The sequence below is a fragment of the Protobothrops mucrosquamatus genome, unplaced genomic scaffold (assembly GCF_001527695.2).
Source record: "Protobothrops mucrosquamatus isolate PMUCROS unplaced genomic scaffold, P.Mucros_1.0 scaffold10, whole genome shotgun sequence".
Taxonomy (NCBI): Eukaryota; Metazoa; Chordata; class Lepidosauria; order Squamata; family Viperidae; genus Protobothrops; species Protobothrops mucrosquamatus.
The window spans coordinates 4390390-4408432 of NW_015386397.1; the positions used below are offsets into that span (position 1 = coordinate 4390390).

At 38.5% G+C, this 18043-nt stretch overlaps 1 protein-coding gene across 1 annotated transcript in view; it reads right to left on the reverse strand.

Moving 5' to 3' along the window:
- GPR179 (G protein-coupled receptor 179) overlaps window positions 1-13834 on the reverse strand; it is a 44198-nt gene extending 30364 nt beyond the window's left edge. The window contains exons 1-2 of the mRNA XM_029283045.1: window positions 12969-13834; window positions 5421-5529 (exon numbers count right to left, since the gene is read on the reverse strand). Of these exons, the coding sequence (XP_029138878.1) occupies window positions 5421-5529; window positions 12969-13834 (975 nt within the window). The remainder of the gene's footprint in view (window positions 1-5420; window positions 5530-12968) is intronic.
- Between the last annotated feature and the right edge of the window lie 4209 nt (window positions 13835-18043).

An 18043-nucleotide genomic window follows, 5' to 3' on the forward strand; every position in this document is an offset into this window, starting at 1 on the left:
AAGAGTAGGCCTCAGTTAGAAGGATTCTTCAATCTAAATCCAGGATAATGGTAAAGAAATATCAGAAAGGAGAATAGTAAATAATCTTGATGCTGACTATCAACATGTTAGCATTTGGGCAGCAAATATTACAAATAATGCATGAATGCTTTGTTTGCATTCCATGCTGTGGGAAACACCATTGAGAGGTATCTAGTGTCAGTTAATGACTTTGTATCTGGAAATGAGGTATTTTGCTCTGCACAATAAACATTCTGAGACTGTTAGAATCAAAACAGTAAGGCAGCCCTAACAATTTTTAAAATGCCTTCTCATGTCTCAGTGACTTTTCTCTGTGACATGTTTAAAAGATTAAGATGGAGATTCTAGCCCTTCCTCTGTGCTTTAGTTGATCTCCTCTTATCATCTTATTGGATTAAATTAGGAGCAAGTGTCTTGAGTTTTGTGTAAAGCACTCTTTATTTGCTTTCTTTCTCTAGCTGGCTCAGCTTGATTCCCTCCTCCTTCTCTGGACATCCGTGGCTGAATATTTAAGCATTACACTAACCAAATGTTGGATGACCAAATCCCCTTTTCCTAAAACCTAAATGGATCACTAATGCTACAGAGTATACTAATCCCCTGAGAAGCAACTATAGCCAAAAGAAAAGCTAACATTACTACTGAATACATACTGAATACTTAAAGAACCAGAAGATACATTAAGTCAGAGGTCCCCAATCTTTTAGGCACCAGGGACCGGTTATGTGGAGAGAGATTTTTCCGCGGACTGGAAGGGGCATGGTTTTGTGTGCTGCCTGCATCCCATGGATGGGACTTTGCTTGTTTGTGTGGCCCAGTTGCTGACATGCCGTGGCCCGGTACTGGTCCATGGACCAGGGTTGGGGACCCATGCATTAAGCCACAGTCCGTATTGGATCAAGATTTTGCCTTTTCCGATTATTTCATAGAAAAAAAAGGTCTATGCAATGTCTTCTGGTAGTTTAATGTGATCAGAACTCCAGACTAAACTGTTTCCCCCCTTCTCAGCAGACAAATTGGAAGGAGCAAAGAGTCATAGAATAATAGATTCACATGGCTGGAAGGGACCTTGGAGGTCATATAGTCCAACCCCCTTCCCAAGGCAGCAGTCCTTATACCATCCCAGACAAATGGCTGCCCAATCTTTTCTTAAAAACCTTCAGTGATGGAGCACCAACAACTCTGGGAGGCAAGCTGCTCCATTGATTAATTGTTCTTATTGTCAGGAACCTCCTCCTTATTTCCAGGTTGAATCTCCCTCTGATAAGCTTCCACCCATTGCTCTCTATAGAGATATAGTACTTCTTTACATAAAGGCAACTCCTCTCCCTCTTTTGTTGAGTCTGTTTCATTTGAACAATTTATATCCTTTTAGCAATATGTTCCAATCATGGATTCCATCCAATCAAGTTTCAGTAATAGCTACAATATCATACTTGCACTCCATGTACTAGGATCTCAAGTTCTCCCTGTTTATTCCCCATACATTGAGCACTAGTGTACAGGCATCTGAGCCCTTTATGACTGACCCTGTGTTTGCTTCCTGCATCTCCTATAGTATACTTGAGTGTCCCTTGCTTCTCATCACCTCCTTCCTCTTTGTCTGATTTGTTGTCTTGGGATTCATGCTAAAAATTGGTCTCCTTCTCCCTCCAGTTTTAGTTTAAAGATCTATGGCTGAGCTGAGCTAGCTGTTTCCCAAACACATTCTTCCCAATCTTTGGGAGATGCCAGAAGCCTTTCTTGTAGGTAAAGTAAACCATGATACAGAAATCAAAAGTTCTCTTGAGGGCAGCATTTCCAGAGCCAGCAGCAGTTAATCTCTAAAGTCTTCATTCCCTCATTGGGTGTTAACACCACCTGTGCTCCTAATCGCTTGCCTTTTTGCCTAGCTGCTCATAGTCCCTTGATAAGTTTCTCAGGCTCTTGTGTATGAATGCAGATTTCCAAGAAATAGCCGGGAAAGACAATTGCCTCCCGTGTTGCAAGCAGCTAGAAGAGCATTGCATGAAGGGCAACATAAGGAATGCATTTGTGTAAGTCAAAAGGATTCAAACACTATTTACTGCTCATAAAAGCATCATCAAAAATAATCAAGGGGTAGAACTACAGTATCCGACCAAAGTGTAAAGAACAGATGGCAACAATATACAGAAGAGTTGTAGGCCAGCAACAAAGAAGTCCAGCTTCTCCAGGAGGATGAAGAAAGGGAAGCTGAAAATAGAACCAGCCAAGGAAGTTGTGTGGGCAATAAGCCAACCGCCGAACAACAAAGCCCCCAGCTGTTGATGCCATCCCTGTGTAGAATTGCTGAAACCTGTACTACTACAATCTTTACAGCTTTGTGCCAGAAAATTTGGGAAACAAATATAAAGCCAGAGGGCAGGAAATGACCAGCATTCATTCCAATGCCAAAAAGGGCAACTCCAAGCGTTCCTCCAATTACTGTACAATTGCCCTCATTTCTCACACTAGCAAGTTTCTCCTTAAAACCATGTAACAACCTGTGCTGATCATCAAAAGGAAATTACCAGATGTTCAAGTTGGCTTCAGAAGGGGTCATGGCAGTCGTGACTATATTGCAGACCTATGCTTGATCATGAGAAAATCTCAAGAATATCAAAAGAATATCTTCATCTGCTTTACTGACTACAAGAAATCCTTCAATCATGGCAAACTTTGGAGATGCCTAAAAGATTTGCAGGTGACAACGTATCTGGCTCAAGGTTTTATTACCTCAGTGAAAACTAAACTGTTGCTTTCATTTTAAAAAACTCTGTAACCCACCCCACTCCTTTCTTTATGTTTAACTGGTCTGCAAGCCTGGAAGAAAATGCAACATTGTTTTTACCATGTTAGAAACAGCTGTGTAAAAATCCAACTTTAAAGTCTAAAAGCAAGGACCTAGCCCATCAATATTCATTGCAAGTTGTATTCACTGCTCGTAATAAAACACACATACAGTCTCACACACACAAGAAAATGCTTCAGTGCTGATATGCCCATTACTGGGCTGCAAACGTACAGAACAGCTGAAGGTGGCAGATGTGTCAGCAGTGAGATGCGTGGGGATGGACGATGTGGGGAGGTTAGAGGAAAAGGGAAAGAAACAGACCAAGCAGGGATGCAGAAAAAGATTGTGAAGAAGGCAATAATGGAGGAAGAAAAGTCATGCTGACTGGGACGGTGCTAGCCAGGCAGTATAGCTTGCTCAGAGAAAGAAAGAGACGGGAAGGCTAAACAGAAATCCAAGAAAACTAGCCTCCTAACAATGTTAGAATGTTAGAGTAAACTCTGCAGAAAATCTCACTTGATTCCAAAAGAAAATATTCCAATTTTAAATTGAACTTTTGCAAATAATGATATCATCCACAATCAATGAAATGAAGCTTTCAGTTTTAAAGTGGAAATTACTTTTGCAAAGAATTTTAAATCATAAGATCAGTGAAAATGAAAAAAAATTGAATTTTTAAAACAATTGCTAGACAAATACATTGTAAAAATGGCAAATTACCACACCCATTAATATTTCTTTTAATAATGAAGGCAGAATTTATGAATATCAGCAAGGAGTTATACTTCTCTAAATATAACACCTTTATAGATGTAAAATTAGGGTTAACTTGAAAAGAAATGTTCCTTATGTAAGATAGTGTTATGCAACTTCAGCAACTTTTAATATGTGTGGACTTTGGTTCCCAAAATTCCCCCACCCATCACAAGCAGACTTCGTAACACTCGTGTTAAAGTTGCCAAGGTTCTGAAAAAATGATCTAAGGCACTGTTCTACTTCTTTTTCATGAATTCAGTTAATTCTCTCCTGTCTACTCTGAAGAGAGCAGTTTCTTGATGGCTACTCTACATATTTGCACAGTACATTCATGCAGTTTAGGCTATTAACATTAATGAGTGAATTCCTTAATGCAGCTACAAGTTTTTTCCCCAGACTCCCTTGGAAGCTTGAGAAGTGGCAGGATTCTTTAATGAACAGCAGACAGCTGTATAGTGCTTCAAATTATGCAGGATGGGAACTAAGAGGGCAGGAACAGTCATCTCTGTAAATATGGGATTGGTTTAATGCAGGGGTAGGCAACCTTGGTTCTTTTATGAATTGTGGACTTCAACTCCCAGAATTCCTGAGCCAGGTTTACCCCTGGTTTAGTGAGTTGAAGGCAAGTGCAACAATCATTCTTCCTCCTTCTCAAAAGCACCACAAAACCCAAGGAAGAATAATGAAATCCCCGTAGTTGGAGCAATGGATTGTGAAAGTATCATAATTCTTACAACTGGCAAAACTGACCTGCCTGGACAGAGGAAAAAAAACCCACAAGTTTTCTAAAAGACTGGAGACCTTATGCTGTATGGATTTTTTTGTTGAAAGATGAAAGAAATGTCATGGTGATTTATGGGCTTGAAGATTTAGGAAGATGTAGATTGTGAGAGGCTGAAAGGATTTGTGTAATATCTAAGAGGGAGGAGGGATTATAAATTTGTAACTATCTGTTGAAAAGAAGATTGCAAGTCATAACATTTCTTTATAGTTTTCATTCTCTTTTTTGTTTCTTGCATCTTTTTCTTTATATATTTTCTTTTTTCTTTTGATTTGTGTTTTAGTCTATAAAAATCTGAATACCTATCTATCTATCTATCTATCTATCTATCTATCTATCTATCTATCTATCTATCTATCTATCTATCTATATCTATTTAAAGTAATACATAGAGATAGAGATATATAAATATTCCTCACATTAGTTGTCATTTAGTGACCATACAAAGTTATGATGGACCCTCCTAAAAGCTACTTATAGTCCAGTGTTACAGTGTCCACCCCCCTCAGTCATAGGGATGCATTATGAATGCTCAGCAACCACCCCACATTTATGGAAGTTTGCAGCATCCCACAGTCACATAATGACCTGTTTTATGATCATCACTACTTATGACTGTAATTGCCAGGTTCAATTACCATCATATGTCAAGGACTACCTGTAAACAACAACAACAAAACACTATATAAGCTCAGCAATTAAGTACTGGGCCTGTGCTCATGTGGAGTTCAAAGTCCTTTTTCTGAATTATTTTTAAAGTATACATAGCTCTATTACATCACAATTCTAAATAAGAACATTAGATGGGACTGGGAACATCTGTCCTCCAGATGCTGCTAAAATGAAACTGGCCATCCTTCAATGTTATGGCCATTGTCTGGGGCACCTGGAATATGTAGTTCAGTAACATCTGGAAAACACACCTTTTCCATCACCAATATAGGGATGTTTATATAGGGATGTCTGGAAAGATGGTTCCAGAGGATTGCACAATAATAGGGAAGACCCTCCAGTTCACAATCTGACATGATAATATAGCTGGGAGCAGAGCTCCAAAGCTCTCCTTACCTGGGTGCTGTTGAGGTCACACTGATGTGTGTTTGCAAACCATCCTTCGTTAGTGGCACACTGGTTTATATCAACATTTTGAATTTTAACATCCAGCCTCATGACCCCTCTGGAACAGATAAGGTGATGATTTTAGCATGTTTTGGGAGAGAAGGAATTCAACAATTCTAATACTTGATTATATGGAACCATATAATCACTGCAGATGGCATTGCCATTGGCTGGAATGTATTAAGAATTGCTCTGATGAACAATCCATGTGCATGAGCAAAATAATATCCTATCTGAGGAGATAGCAGAAATAAGAGAAGACAAAGAGAAGGGGCTGAAACATTTACTGAATGGGAAAGCATGGAATTGATCCTAACTATATACAATACATCTTTAATACTGCTGCTGCTTTAAATTAGAAAAGTGAAGTCAATACACAGAATTTGGGATGGAGCTTCACTAGCCCTCAGATTTTGTAACCTAGCATCAATTATTCCCATGATCACCAAATAAGTATATTCAACTCTTTAGAGGAAAAACCCCAGTATGACACAGAAAAAGTTGACAACTTTATATTAGCAACTTGGCTTCCTTTCTTGCCTTCTCCCTGCCTTCAGATTCTTTCTTTGCATTATATCAGGGCACAGCAGCTTCACTGATGCACATGGATAAGACCTTCAGCAAGGCAGAGAGTAAAAGCGTAAAAATACAGGATACTCTTAAAGAGTGACTAGCTACAGAAAGTAGAACGGCAGTACAGTATAGTAGGTGCATTCTTTCACACTGGCCTATTGCATCATGTAAAGATGTTTAAAGGGTCCATATGTTGTGACGCTATAATGTGTTTTTCTAACAGATTAACCCTGTAATTTATATATCCTGACTGATGATTTCATAAGCTGTTGCAAACCTAGAGAATTGTTTTATATTCAAATCAAATTGGTTCTATTATTTGTATGAACGTGTGTGATCTCAAAAAGCAACAATTCATCAAAGGCCAATTTGTATATTAAATAAATGATCTATGACAACAAGTCTATGATTGGGATCACATTTCATACCAAACAATGATTTAACTATGGATGAGAGATTTCATCAGTAGTTTGATGATACTTAATTATAATCTCTAACATGTGCTGTCTGAGTGATGCTGTGGAGTCCTGCCTTGGTGTCTGGAAGCTGTGCAGGTCTGGAAGGAGAACAACAGGCTTCAGTTCAATCCTATAAAGACCAAGTGGTTTTGGGTTTTAAGACCTCCTGATTTTGGGGACTTTCCATCTGTTGTTTTAGATGGGATTGCACTGCTCCTGGCAGATCATGTACACAATTTGGGGTTCTTCTGGATTCACAACTACTAATTGAAGAGCAGGTGGCAGTGTATCAATTGTGCCTTTCCTGGACTGAAAGGCACTGCTCAAAGTCACTCATGCCCTAGTCACCTCTTGTTTGAATTACTGCTATATGCTGTACATGGGGTTGCCGTTGAAGAATATTTGGAAGTTTTAGCTGGGGTAAACTATAGTGGTGTGGGCACTTATAGGCATCATTATTCAGCACATGGGACACCTCTGTTCCATGAACTGCACTGGTTACTACAAAGCTTCCAGGTAGAACTCAGCTTGCTGGTAATTACTTTAAAGCCCTTCATGATCTGGAATTGGGTTACTTCTGAAAACTTCTCTCCCCAGTTGGATTTATCTTTCCTATTAGAGTTGGCAGAAAAGTCATTCTCTGAATCCTATCTCTGATGGACTCAGGAAAGAGCCACAAGACATGATTCTACCCAAGAGATCAGATTTGCTCTAACCCTGATGGCTTTTCATAACATTTTGAAGACTTGGTTTTACTATCTAGCCTGGGTCCTGATGCTGTGTCTGTATCTGTTTCTTAGCTCTGGAACCTGCAATGGATATTTGTTAGGCTACTTTATTTCATTTATAGTTTTATTTTATTGTTCACAACATTGTTTTTAACTGTTAACCTCCCAAAGTCATCAAGAAAGATGGATGGCCATAATTTAATAAATAAGTAAGATAAAACTCAGCAAACCACGTTGTCTCTGTACAGTACCCTGGCTGTATTTATAAAATATGCTTTCTTGTGCTACCAAATAATCGGGGGGGGGGGAGATTTGCAATGAATTTTAATCTAACTATAGAGGCTCAATTTATTCAAATTCAAATGATGCTAACATGCAGTAAAGAGGGTCCTTGGATTATGATCACTCATTCAGCAACTATTTAAATTTACAGCAGTTCTGGCCATTGCAGCATCCTCACGGTCATGAGATTGTGTTCGAGATGCTTAGCATGCAGTTCACAAATGCTATGTCACAGCAAGCCACAGTCAAATGATTGCAATTGTCAACCTCCCCTGCTGGCTTCCAACAAGCAAAGTCAATGGGGAAGCTGGCAGGAATTCAAAAGTCAGAGTCACATACAGAGTCCTTACTAAGCAGTGCAGTCATGTGATATCATCCTTTATGACTGGTTCACTTAGTGACAACAATTTCAGGTTGAATTATTGTAATAAATCAAAACCTACCTGTATTTAATTTGTAATTCAATATGAAATACAAATTCTCCCGTTGAATCATAAAATGAGCAAACAGATTTTAGCCTACAGCATTTTGTATAGATCAGTCCATGACATTAGTCTCTGTTTGCTGTATTATGTAAACTTATGCAATTGCATTAGAGTAACTCTATAAATTGTAATTATTACCAATAGATAAGTGTATAAGAATGCAGCCAATATGTTTTTCTGAAACATATTGACTGCATTATTAGTAGCATTATTGTTGTTTGGTTACAACATGTCATTCCAAATACAAATTTATCAAAACTGTTTAAGATTGTGTCAATAATCCTAAACTAAAAATACATTTTTTAAAATAAAGTAACAATTTTAAAAAAGCAGGGACTCTTCTCATAGGAGAGTTGATAGAAATAAAATTCAGAACACTTTTTCGTGACAAGATGTTTGCCTTCCTTATTCTCTCTCCTCATTTTGTTACTACAAGATCAATCCTGAATAAAGGATCTAAAATATCATTTCACAAATACCAGTCTCCCCACCATCTGCTTCACCTGGCTCTTAAATTCATGGGATAAGTGGGAAAAGAAATTGTTTTTAGCATTTGCCTATTTTTGGCATGGTATGGTCAGAGCTGGTATCATTTGTAGAGATCTTTTCAACCCTGCCTAATTTGTAAATTACACGCATTAACCACCAGAATGCAGCAAGTCTAATATATTAACTCATGTTTGTTTTAAATCTAGGATTAACCTGCTGATCATCCCAAAGGTGATCAAATTAATCATTCCACTAGCACCTTACTGCCTGTTGTTGCCCAGTTGTGCACTTCCTAATTTGTTTATTGAACAAACAATATAGTCTGTAAAGGCTCAAGTGAGAAGGATGGCAAGAGAGTTAATACACTTTCTCCTGACCCTGTTTCTCAAAACAAGGCCTGATTACATACATTTCATTGAAAATAATAGCTCAGCTTCCCTGTTTTTCTGGAAGAATAATGTCAGCTTAATCATCTATTATCCTTGAATGTGGCATGCCATAGTATGATTAGATTAACTGGTCTAAGTAGCCACAGCTCCAGATCATGATTATGGGACTCATGGATCTGAAAAACATGGTAAGCCAATCTACATGACTTAATGTGTCACAATGTAATAATAATAATAATAATAATAATAATAATGATAATGATGATGATGATGATGATGATGATGATGATGATGATGATGATGATGATAAAGTTGGAAGGGACCTTGGAGGTCATCTAGTCCAACCCCTGCTCAGGCAGGAAATCCTATACCATTTCAGATAAATGGCTGTCCAGTCTCTTCTTAAAAACTTCCAGTGTTGGAGCATTCACCACTTCTGGAGGCAGGTTGTTCCACTGGTTAATTGTTCTAACTATCAGGAAATTTCTCCTTAGTTCTAGGTTGCTTCTCTCCTTGATTAGTTTCCATCCGTTGCTTCTTGTCCTGCCTTCAGGCGCCTTGGAAATAGCTTGACTCCCTCTTCTCTGTGGCAGCCCTGAGATATTGGAACACTGCTATCATGTCCCCCCTCATCCTTCTCTTCATTAAACTAGCCAAACCCAATTCCAGCAGCCTTTCCTTATATGCTTTAGCTTCCAGTCATCTTTGTTGCTCTTCTCTGTACTCTTATAAGAGTCTCAACATCTTTTTTACATCGTGGTGACCAAAACTGGATGCAGTATTCCAAGTGTAGCCTTACCAAGGCATTTTAAAGTGGTATTAATACTTCATGTGATCTTGATTCTATCCCTCTGTTAATGCAGCCCAGCACTGTGTTGACCTTTTTGGCAGCTGCAGCACACTGCTGGCTCATATTTAAGTGATTGTCCACTAGGACTCCGAGGTCCCTCTCACAGTTACTACTATTGAGCAAGGTACCCTCTATACTATACCTGTACATTTGGTTTTTCTTGCCTAAATGTAGAACCTTACTTTTTTCACCATTGAATTTCATTTTGTTAGATAGTGCCCAGTGTTCAAGTCTGTCCAGATCCTCCTGTATCTTAAGCTTGTCTTCTGGAGTGCTGGCTATTCCTGCCAGCTTGGTGTCGTCTGCAAATTTGATGATTTCCCCATCTATCCCCTCGTCCAAATCGTTGATGAAGATGTTGAAGAGCACTGGGCCCAGAACAGAGCCCTGGGGCACCCCACATGAAGTAGTCAGTGTTTCAGTGAGAGATAGATAGAATTATATACATACACACACATAAAACAAAAATTAAGAAAATTCTATTGTACTTTTAATAAGCTTATCTCAGTTTTGAATTATTTGATAAAAAGGAGCATATGCAATTTTGTTATATCTTGGAGGTTGCAAAAATTCACATGAATAGCAGCAAAGACAGCAGCCAAGTGTTACAGGTGTTGTATGTCTCTGCTGCTGTCAAGTGATCATCTGGATTTTGAAGCCCAAATCTTGTAGCCCTCTCATACCAAGTCAGAATATCTACCTCAATATTAATTATATTTATAATGACATATTGAATCTCCAACTAGCTAACCCGATTTTATTATATTGTCTTAATCCAGCCATTATGCTTAGCGTATAATTCAGAATGTCTTCTGAATCTATAAAATAAAGTTAAGTGAATAAACCAAAGTTCAGCTCACCATGGCAATGTGTCTTGTACTGACACAACCACTGTTAAATAAGTGTCAGCTTTTGCAGTGTCTCAGACTGATTTACCATATCCTGGGCTACAAGAGATCTGAACTTGGAATATTTTTCATCCAATCATGTTTTCTCCCTCAGAACAACTCTAGGCCACTTGGATGGAATCAACACTTGTATTTCCCACAATATCCTGAAAGGCAGCTACTTTAGGATATTATGAGAAATTAATAAATAAATCTAATTCAAGCCATTCACAGTTATTTAACGTGTCTAGCTCAAAACTATCTTTTAGTAGATATTTACAGAAGACATTAACAGTTATCTTTTTGCTAAACCAGTGACAGCTGTTTGAATATGTTAGTTGTTAGTGCAAGACCGGTGCCACAATTAAACTATAGCTAACTCTACAGATTGTGATTGTAGACTTGAGCAGATCAGTTGCAAAGTAGGGACATTCATGCTGTTCTACTGGCTGTGAGATTGTATCAGATAGGCTATGGTAGCATTCTATAATGAAAAATAATCCTTCAAAATAAGATCTGCTTAGACTTCTAAATAGCCTTTCTGGACTGTTTTCAGTAGATCAGCAGAATTTGAAGAAATTTAGTTCTTATTTATACGAAAGATGTAACACATCTTTTTTTTTAACCTAAAGTAGCCTTGGAATATCCCCTTTAATTCTGAATTGAGGGGAAATGTACAGATTTCTTAATATGTACAAAAACCCTTCTTAGAAGGAAGCTCATGCTGTAGAGTATAATAGGGTGTGTTTCCTCAGCACATCATCTTCATCATCCTTGACAGCCACTTACAATTTATTTTTGGTATATAACAATTCAGAATCTAGCATTCCACACTAAACTGGTGGTTTCTAAGATATTTACCATTGAGATTGTGGACTCAGGACATTTTAAGTCTTCTCCCTGACCTCCTCCATATCTAATTAAAAAAAAATAGTTATGCTTTTGGTGAACCAACCAATCAATGATAGACACCCACTTAAGTCTATTGTGTGAACATACTTTAGTTTGAATCCAGTCAAGTATGGTAATTGTTGGTAAAGTATGATTAAATTATTTCTGTGCAAATGGATTTATCAGACATAATAGACTGAAGCAGTTTTTGAACACACAGATCAGGTTTGTAAAGAATAATGTGGTAATAACAAAATAGACTTGTGAAAAAGGATGTTCCTTATTGCTCCTAAAAATCTCTTCTAGATAAGCAGTAAAGAAAGTTGTCATCTATATGTCATGTGTGTATATATATATATATATATATATATATATATATATATATATATATATACAACTGTTTTCTCCTTTGTTAATTACAAATTATCAGTAGAATAGAAGTAAACAGAAACTTCTGTAGAATAGTACCTTGTGTTGGGAGGAAAAGATATAAGTAGCCTCTGAAATCCTTTCTGATAAATGCTACAGCCCATTCCATCTCTCTTCATTTAGGGTCTTCTTCCAGATGGGACTTTTGTTTCTTCAGCTAGGCTCTTGGGTCTTAGTTAAGACCCCATCTTGTAAAGTACTTAACAGCATACTTATTTAATATCAAATTTTAATATCTGTAGAATTTTAAATATTCTTTAAAATAAGGAATAAATGCTAAAATTGAATACAAGATATTTTCTCTCCCTTCCAGGCCAGTCTCGTAACCTGAGCGTGAAGGATAGATTGAGATTCCAGACATTGAAATAGCATTTGTTATGAATTTATCCTGGAATATGGAAAATTTTATAGGATAAATCAAAAGCTGCCTCTGAATGTACACTGAATGCTTTCTCATTATGTTTAAGTACAACCCATTACTGTACAACCCTTTAAGACATTACAGCTCAGCTTCCCCCCTAAAAAAGTTGAACATATCCTTTCTATTTTAGAGATTAACCTAAACTATTCCAGCAGAAGTGCAAGCAATGAATATTAATCCATGAAAACAAAGTACTTTACATATATAATACATATTATATAAATGCTTATATAAATACATATTATTGTTATTACTATTCTTACTTTTAATAGCAGGTTCTGAGATGGAGTTTAATTTTTTTAACTCTGCAATATTTTTGTAAGCAGCTGTTTGCAAATCCTGATGAGCTCCTCAGTAGAATATGTATTTTAGCAATAAATAGATAGTGATAAATGTATTTAGTGTCTATGTATGATGGTAAAGTAAATTTCAGCCCCACCGAGAAGGGTATTGGATAAATTTTCTCTCCACATTCTCCATCTGACTTATTCCCTGCCCAGTTCCCTAACAACTGTTTATATTTGTCTAAGGTGAGAAGATCCAGTGTTGGATCTCCTGTATGCTATGTGATTTGGATCAAAATCTCATCCCTTATCACTATCCTCTTTCACTCACTTGAATTCTGGATTGAGGTCAGGCTTGAGGCCGTAGAATGAAGAGGAGAGTGTAACCATCCAGGTGGGCAAGAATTTTCCATCTTCACATTCCAGGAAAGGTGATGACCATTTGATATAAGCCTGATCCATCACATAACTATCTCCTTGGCTCCATTTGGGGGTTTCTAGCGTCTTCAGGTCATTGCTAAGAATTCTCTTATAAAGTGGTGGAATCCTTTGGAACCGGAAGAAATTGTACCACTCATTTTCCCAAGTCAAATTCCTTAGGTTCTCTGAAAAGGCAGAAAGATCTTGAAGTAAGATCTCATTATTCCTCTTCGTGGCTTGAAGTATCATCTGGGGCTTGGAAGACAAAGGATGAGCATCAAAAGTCAATATGGCTCGGTAAACCTGAGAATCCCCTTCTATAACACTTCTCACCAAGGCATGGTACCATTCTACATCCTCTTTCACACTGGATTCACGAATGTCATTAGTCTGAAAGACCATATTGAGGAAATTGGTGGCATGGGTCAAGGTGTCAGTAGCACTGCGTAGATAGGAATATAAGGCTGGCAGAGGGCGAGAGTCCTTCCCTAAAGCCCTCATTTCAAATCTCTGGGTACAGTTGACTTGTGAGAGACTCAGGGCATCTCCAGAGTATAGGAAGGCCATTGCTGCCTCTGATCCCTCAGGTTCAGCCTTATCCGAATTAAGGGTAGGCACCCATGTGAAATCTGAAACCAAAAAAGATGAAGATGAAGGCATCCACTCCTTCATTTTGGGTGGAGCCGACTGCTGCTGTTGTTGGAAGATTTCGGCTGCTTGTAGGAGTTTGAGATGGAAGCACCAAATAAGAAATCCCAGAAGAGAAGAAGTCTTCATGGTTTAGCAAAAGGTGTAGAAAATAACTGTGTCATCCAATAGAAATCATTTCAAGCATGGAAAAGCCCTCTTGAGAACTCCTGATGTATCTGATGGGAATGTCGAGATGGTCAGAGAATAGAGGAATAAAGGCATGAGAATCAAAGAAGCAGCAAGTCAATCTGTTAAATGATTGTCCCCAAGGAACAGTTGCTGAATAGTATCCTGCTTCCTTTTATAATTTACAGGAGTTTCTCATTGTCTCTCACCCTCTATTTTTTGCTGTCCCTTATATCTTCACCGAGTCCCTGACTGGTGATGGAGCAGACGTCACCACAATATGAGCAGCTGCTGGCACTTCCCCCCTCCTTTCCCTCTCTACTATTATATGCATGGGATTTTAAATCTCTGCAGATCCACACACACATTCACATACACAAACATACTAAGAGCTCAGTCGACAGCCTTATTTGCTAATGCTTGAAATGGAAACATCCTGTTTAAGGCCAGAAAGAGAGAAAGGGAAGGAAAGAGAGAAAAATGAGAAGGGAAGGAATCTGTCTCTCAGTCTATCTCTATCTCACTTTACTTCCATTAGGGAATCTTGGTCTGACAGTAGTACAAGCAACCAAATCCTGCATGGAGTACCATGGCAACAGGAAATTTGTCTTTCCACCTCGCCCTTCTCTTCCCTTCCTCTCCCCTCCCCGCCTTTATTCCCCCCCCCTTCCATTCATCAGCTTGACTAACACCATGATATTCATTTATAAGGTCACCTACTGCCTACTGATGTTCCTATCATGCTGCTAAATTTAATTAACTGTTTAGGGACAAGGAATGTGAAGAGAACAGGAGGAAGAGAAGAGAACAAGGATTGAGATATTTCAAATGGATGCTGTATTCTATTGTTATCTACATACTGAAATAAGTCAAGAATCAGAAAATGAAGAGTGAAAAGAGCAATTGCAATGAATATAGTACAAAGAAAATTATGACTATATCAGGATCTAGTCCTACAGACACTTCCCAGTGCCAAAGCTTAGTTTTGTACCAACTCACTTTTGGACTCATCAAAAGTGACAGACGAGTGAGTGAGTGAGTGAGTGAGTGAGTGAGAGAGAGAGAGAGAGAGAGAGAGAGAGAGAGAGAGAGAGAGAGAGAGAGAGAGAGAGAGAGTATAATAATACTCTATTTTCCTTTAATCTTGTCACATGGAACCTTAATACTACATTACTGGAACACTTATTTTGTTTTACTGTTTTTATATGATTTTTAAAATTTGGGGTCAATGTATTTTAGTACTATATTTGTTTGCATGTTGTAATTGCTACCAGTATAATTGATGAAAGCTGAAAAAAATGAAATAGTAATAATTCACAAAATAGCTTTTGGATTATAATCCAAACATCTTGTTTTGGTAAATTAATTTCAGTCAAATCATAAATAACATTGCTGACTCTGCTTTGGTTGCTACTGTCATATATGGGTAGTTGGCTGGCAATAAGGGAAGAGAACTTTCACCAGAGCAGTAGCAGTCTCCAGTTTTGAATTTTAAGATTTAAATGGTTGAAATCCTAAATGGCTTAGGTCCTGCCTACAGCAACTGAGATTTGCAGGTAAAGTCCTTTTGAAGACGCTGCTCTGCATCAGAGAGTCACTTCTGATACCTATGGAAGGACCTTCTCATTTTTCATTCAGTGCAACTGTACTTCCCAGGATACTGTTTGATCTTATTCTCTCAGCATTTTGAAGAATTGTAAAGACTACATTCCTTTCACTAGGTCTTTAACAGTTAATCCACTTATTTACATATTTGGTATTTTTTCTATTCCACATTTTAATTAGTGATGGTTGCCTTGAGGCCATACTTGAATGGAAAGATAGGTTGTAAATCAAATAAACAAATGAGCAAACACTGCCTACATCATAAGATTAAGGATTAAGGGCAAAGAATTTGGCAGCATTGAGTGGCAACAGAGAAACATGCAAAGCAAATGGCTCAGACATGGAACAGTCAAGAAATACCCTGGAGACTAGCAATTAGTAGAGCAGCTGTGAAGGCCTTGGAAAAGATAATTCAGATGCTGTGATGTGTCTAAACATGCAAAGAATAGTGCAAGCAATGGAATTCCCTGTGATACTCTATGGAAGTGAAAGCTGGACTTTGAAAAAGCAGGATAGGAAGAATATTGTTTGAACTCCCAAGTATGCCATGGGCAGCCAAGAAAGCAAGGAAATCGATCATTGAACAAATCAGCCCATATTTTTAATTTGAAGCACAAATGAGCAGGCTCAAATTAGCCTACTTTAGACAGATTATGCAAAGACCTAGCTCTCTGGAGAAGGCTCTAATGCTGGAAAAGATAAAAGGAAAGACTAGAAGAGGATGACCAGCAGCAGGGTGGGTTGGCTCGGTTATATCAGCAATGAGTACACTATTGGAAGATCTGAAGGGCTGGATCAAGCATGGATTGTCATGGGAAAAAAATCTATTTGTGTGATCACTAAAGTCCACACCAACCTGATGACACGTAATCAATGAATGGATGAATGAATGAAAAGCTGTAACAAAGAGGCTAAATTTTAAATCTTATTGAGCATGACAAGGGCATGTGTCTTGATCCATAATGGTCTTTTGAATTCCCCATATTGCTGCTAGGTTTATTTATTTTATAGGCTGTGATTACATAACACAGTAAATTGTAAAGCTCAGTTAATGACTATAAATATCACCAGGTATCATCATGCATAGCTCTTTAAATAAGATCTGCTGTTACTATGTTGTTTATGCCTAAAATGAATACCATTTTGGAGAACTACAAATTAGATATTGTACTCTATAACAGACCTTAGAACAAATGCTTCCAGACCTCCAAGATGAACATATACTGCTTAATTTAAGTATGTTATTCTTCAAGATCAACTCAAAGGATTGAGCTTAGGTAGCACACTGTTGTGCTGGTTCATCTCCTTTTCCCGAGATCAATTCCAGTTAGTGGGGATTGGGGAGGAGAGATTCCACTCTCAATCCCTCTTATGGGATCCCTCTCTTATTTAACATTGAATGAAATTGTGAATGAGCTCATTGTCAGATGGGATTAAGTATACAACCTTTAAAGCACTCCATGGCAGTGGACCTAGGTATTTGCAAGACCGCCTCCTACCAAATACCTCCCTTCAACCAGTCCGCTCCCACAGAGAGGGCCTCCTTAGGGTGCTGTCGGCCAGTCAATGCCGGCTGGCGACCCCCAGGGGGAGAGCCTTCTCTGTGGCAGCTCCTGCCCTCTGGAATGACCTACCCCCCAACCTACGTACAACTGCGGACCTGCGCCTTTTTCGCCGAGCCCTGAAAACCCATCTATTCCGTGCGGCCAGCCTGGCGTAGTTTTAATTAGGTTTTAGTACAGGTTTTTATATGGGGTATTTTAGAGCAGGCCTTTATTTATTTAATCTGATTTTAGAATAGATATTTATTGTGATTTTTATTATCGCCTGTTCACCGCCCTGAGTCCCGTAGGGAGATAGGGCGGTATACAAATTTAAATAAACATAAACATAAACATCATTATGCTGATAATATCCAATTGTACAACTCTTCCACTGGTGAATGCTGTGGAAGTCTTCATGCCTGGAGGCTGTGAGAGTCTGAATGGGAGACAATAGACTTCAACTGGATCCTGGCAAGATTTAGTGGCTTTAGGTTTGGGTTTTTTTTAGAATGCTTTCTGCTCAATGAGCAGACGATAATCATGGCTAGGAGGATCTTTGTACAACTTTGTACTGTGCAACAGGTGCACCTCTTCCTGGATCAAGATCCCTACTCATAGTCACTCATGCCCTGGTCATCTCCTGGTTAGACTATTGCAATGTGCTTTACATGGGACTATCCATGAGGAGTATTTGAAAACTTCAGTTATGTGTGTCTCAGATGGAATACATATTATATTTTTGCTATGCGAGCTGCATAGTTTGTTTCTGGGTCCAATTCAAGGTGCTGGTGTTGACTTGTAAAGCCCTATATGGCATGGGATCAGATTATTTGAGGAACCGCCTCTTCCCAATTGCATCTGACCTTCTGACCAGAATCAATAGAACAGGCATATTATATTTTCCATCCTCTAGGGCAGGGGTGTCAAACTCACCGCGTCACGTGACGTGTCGCGACATATCGTGACTTTTTTCCCCTTGCTGGGGTGGGCGTGGCTTCCATGTGATACATCCAGCCCATGG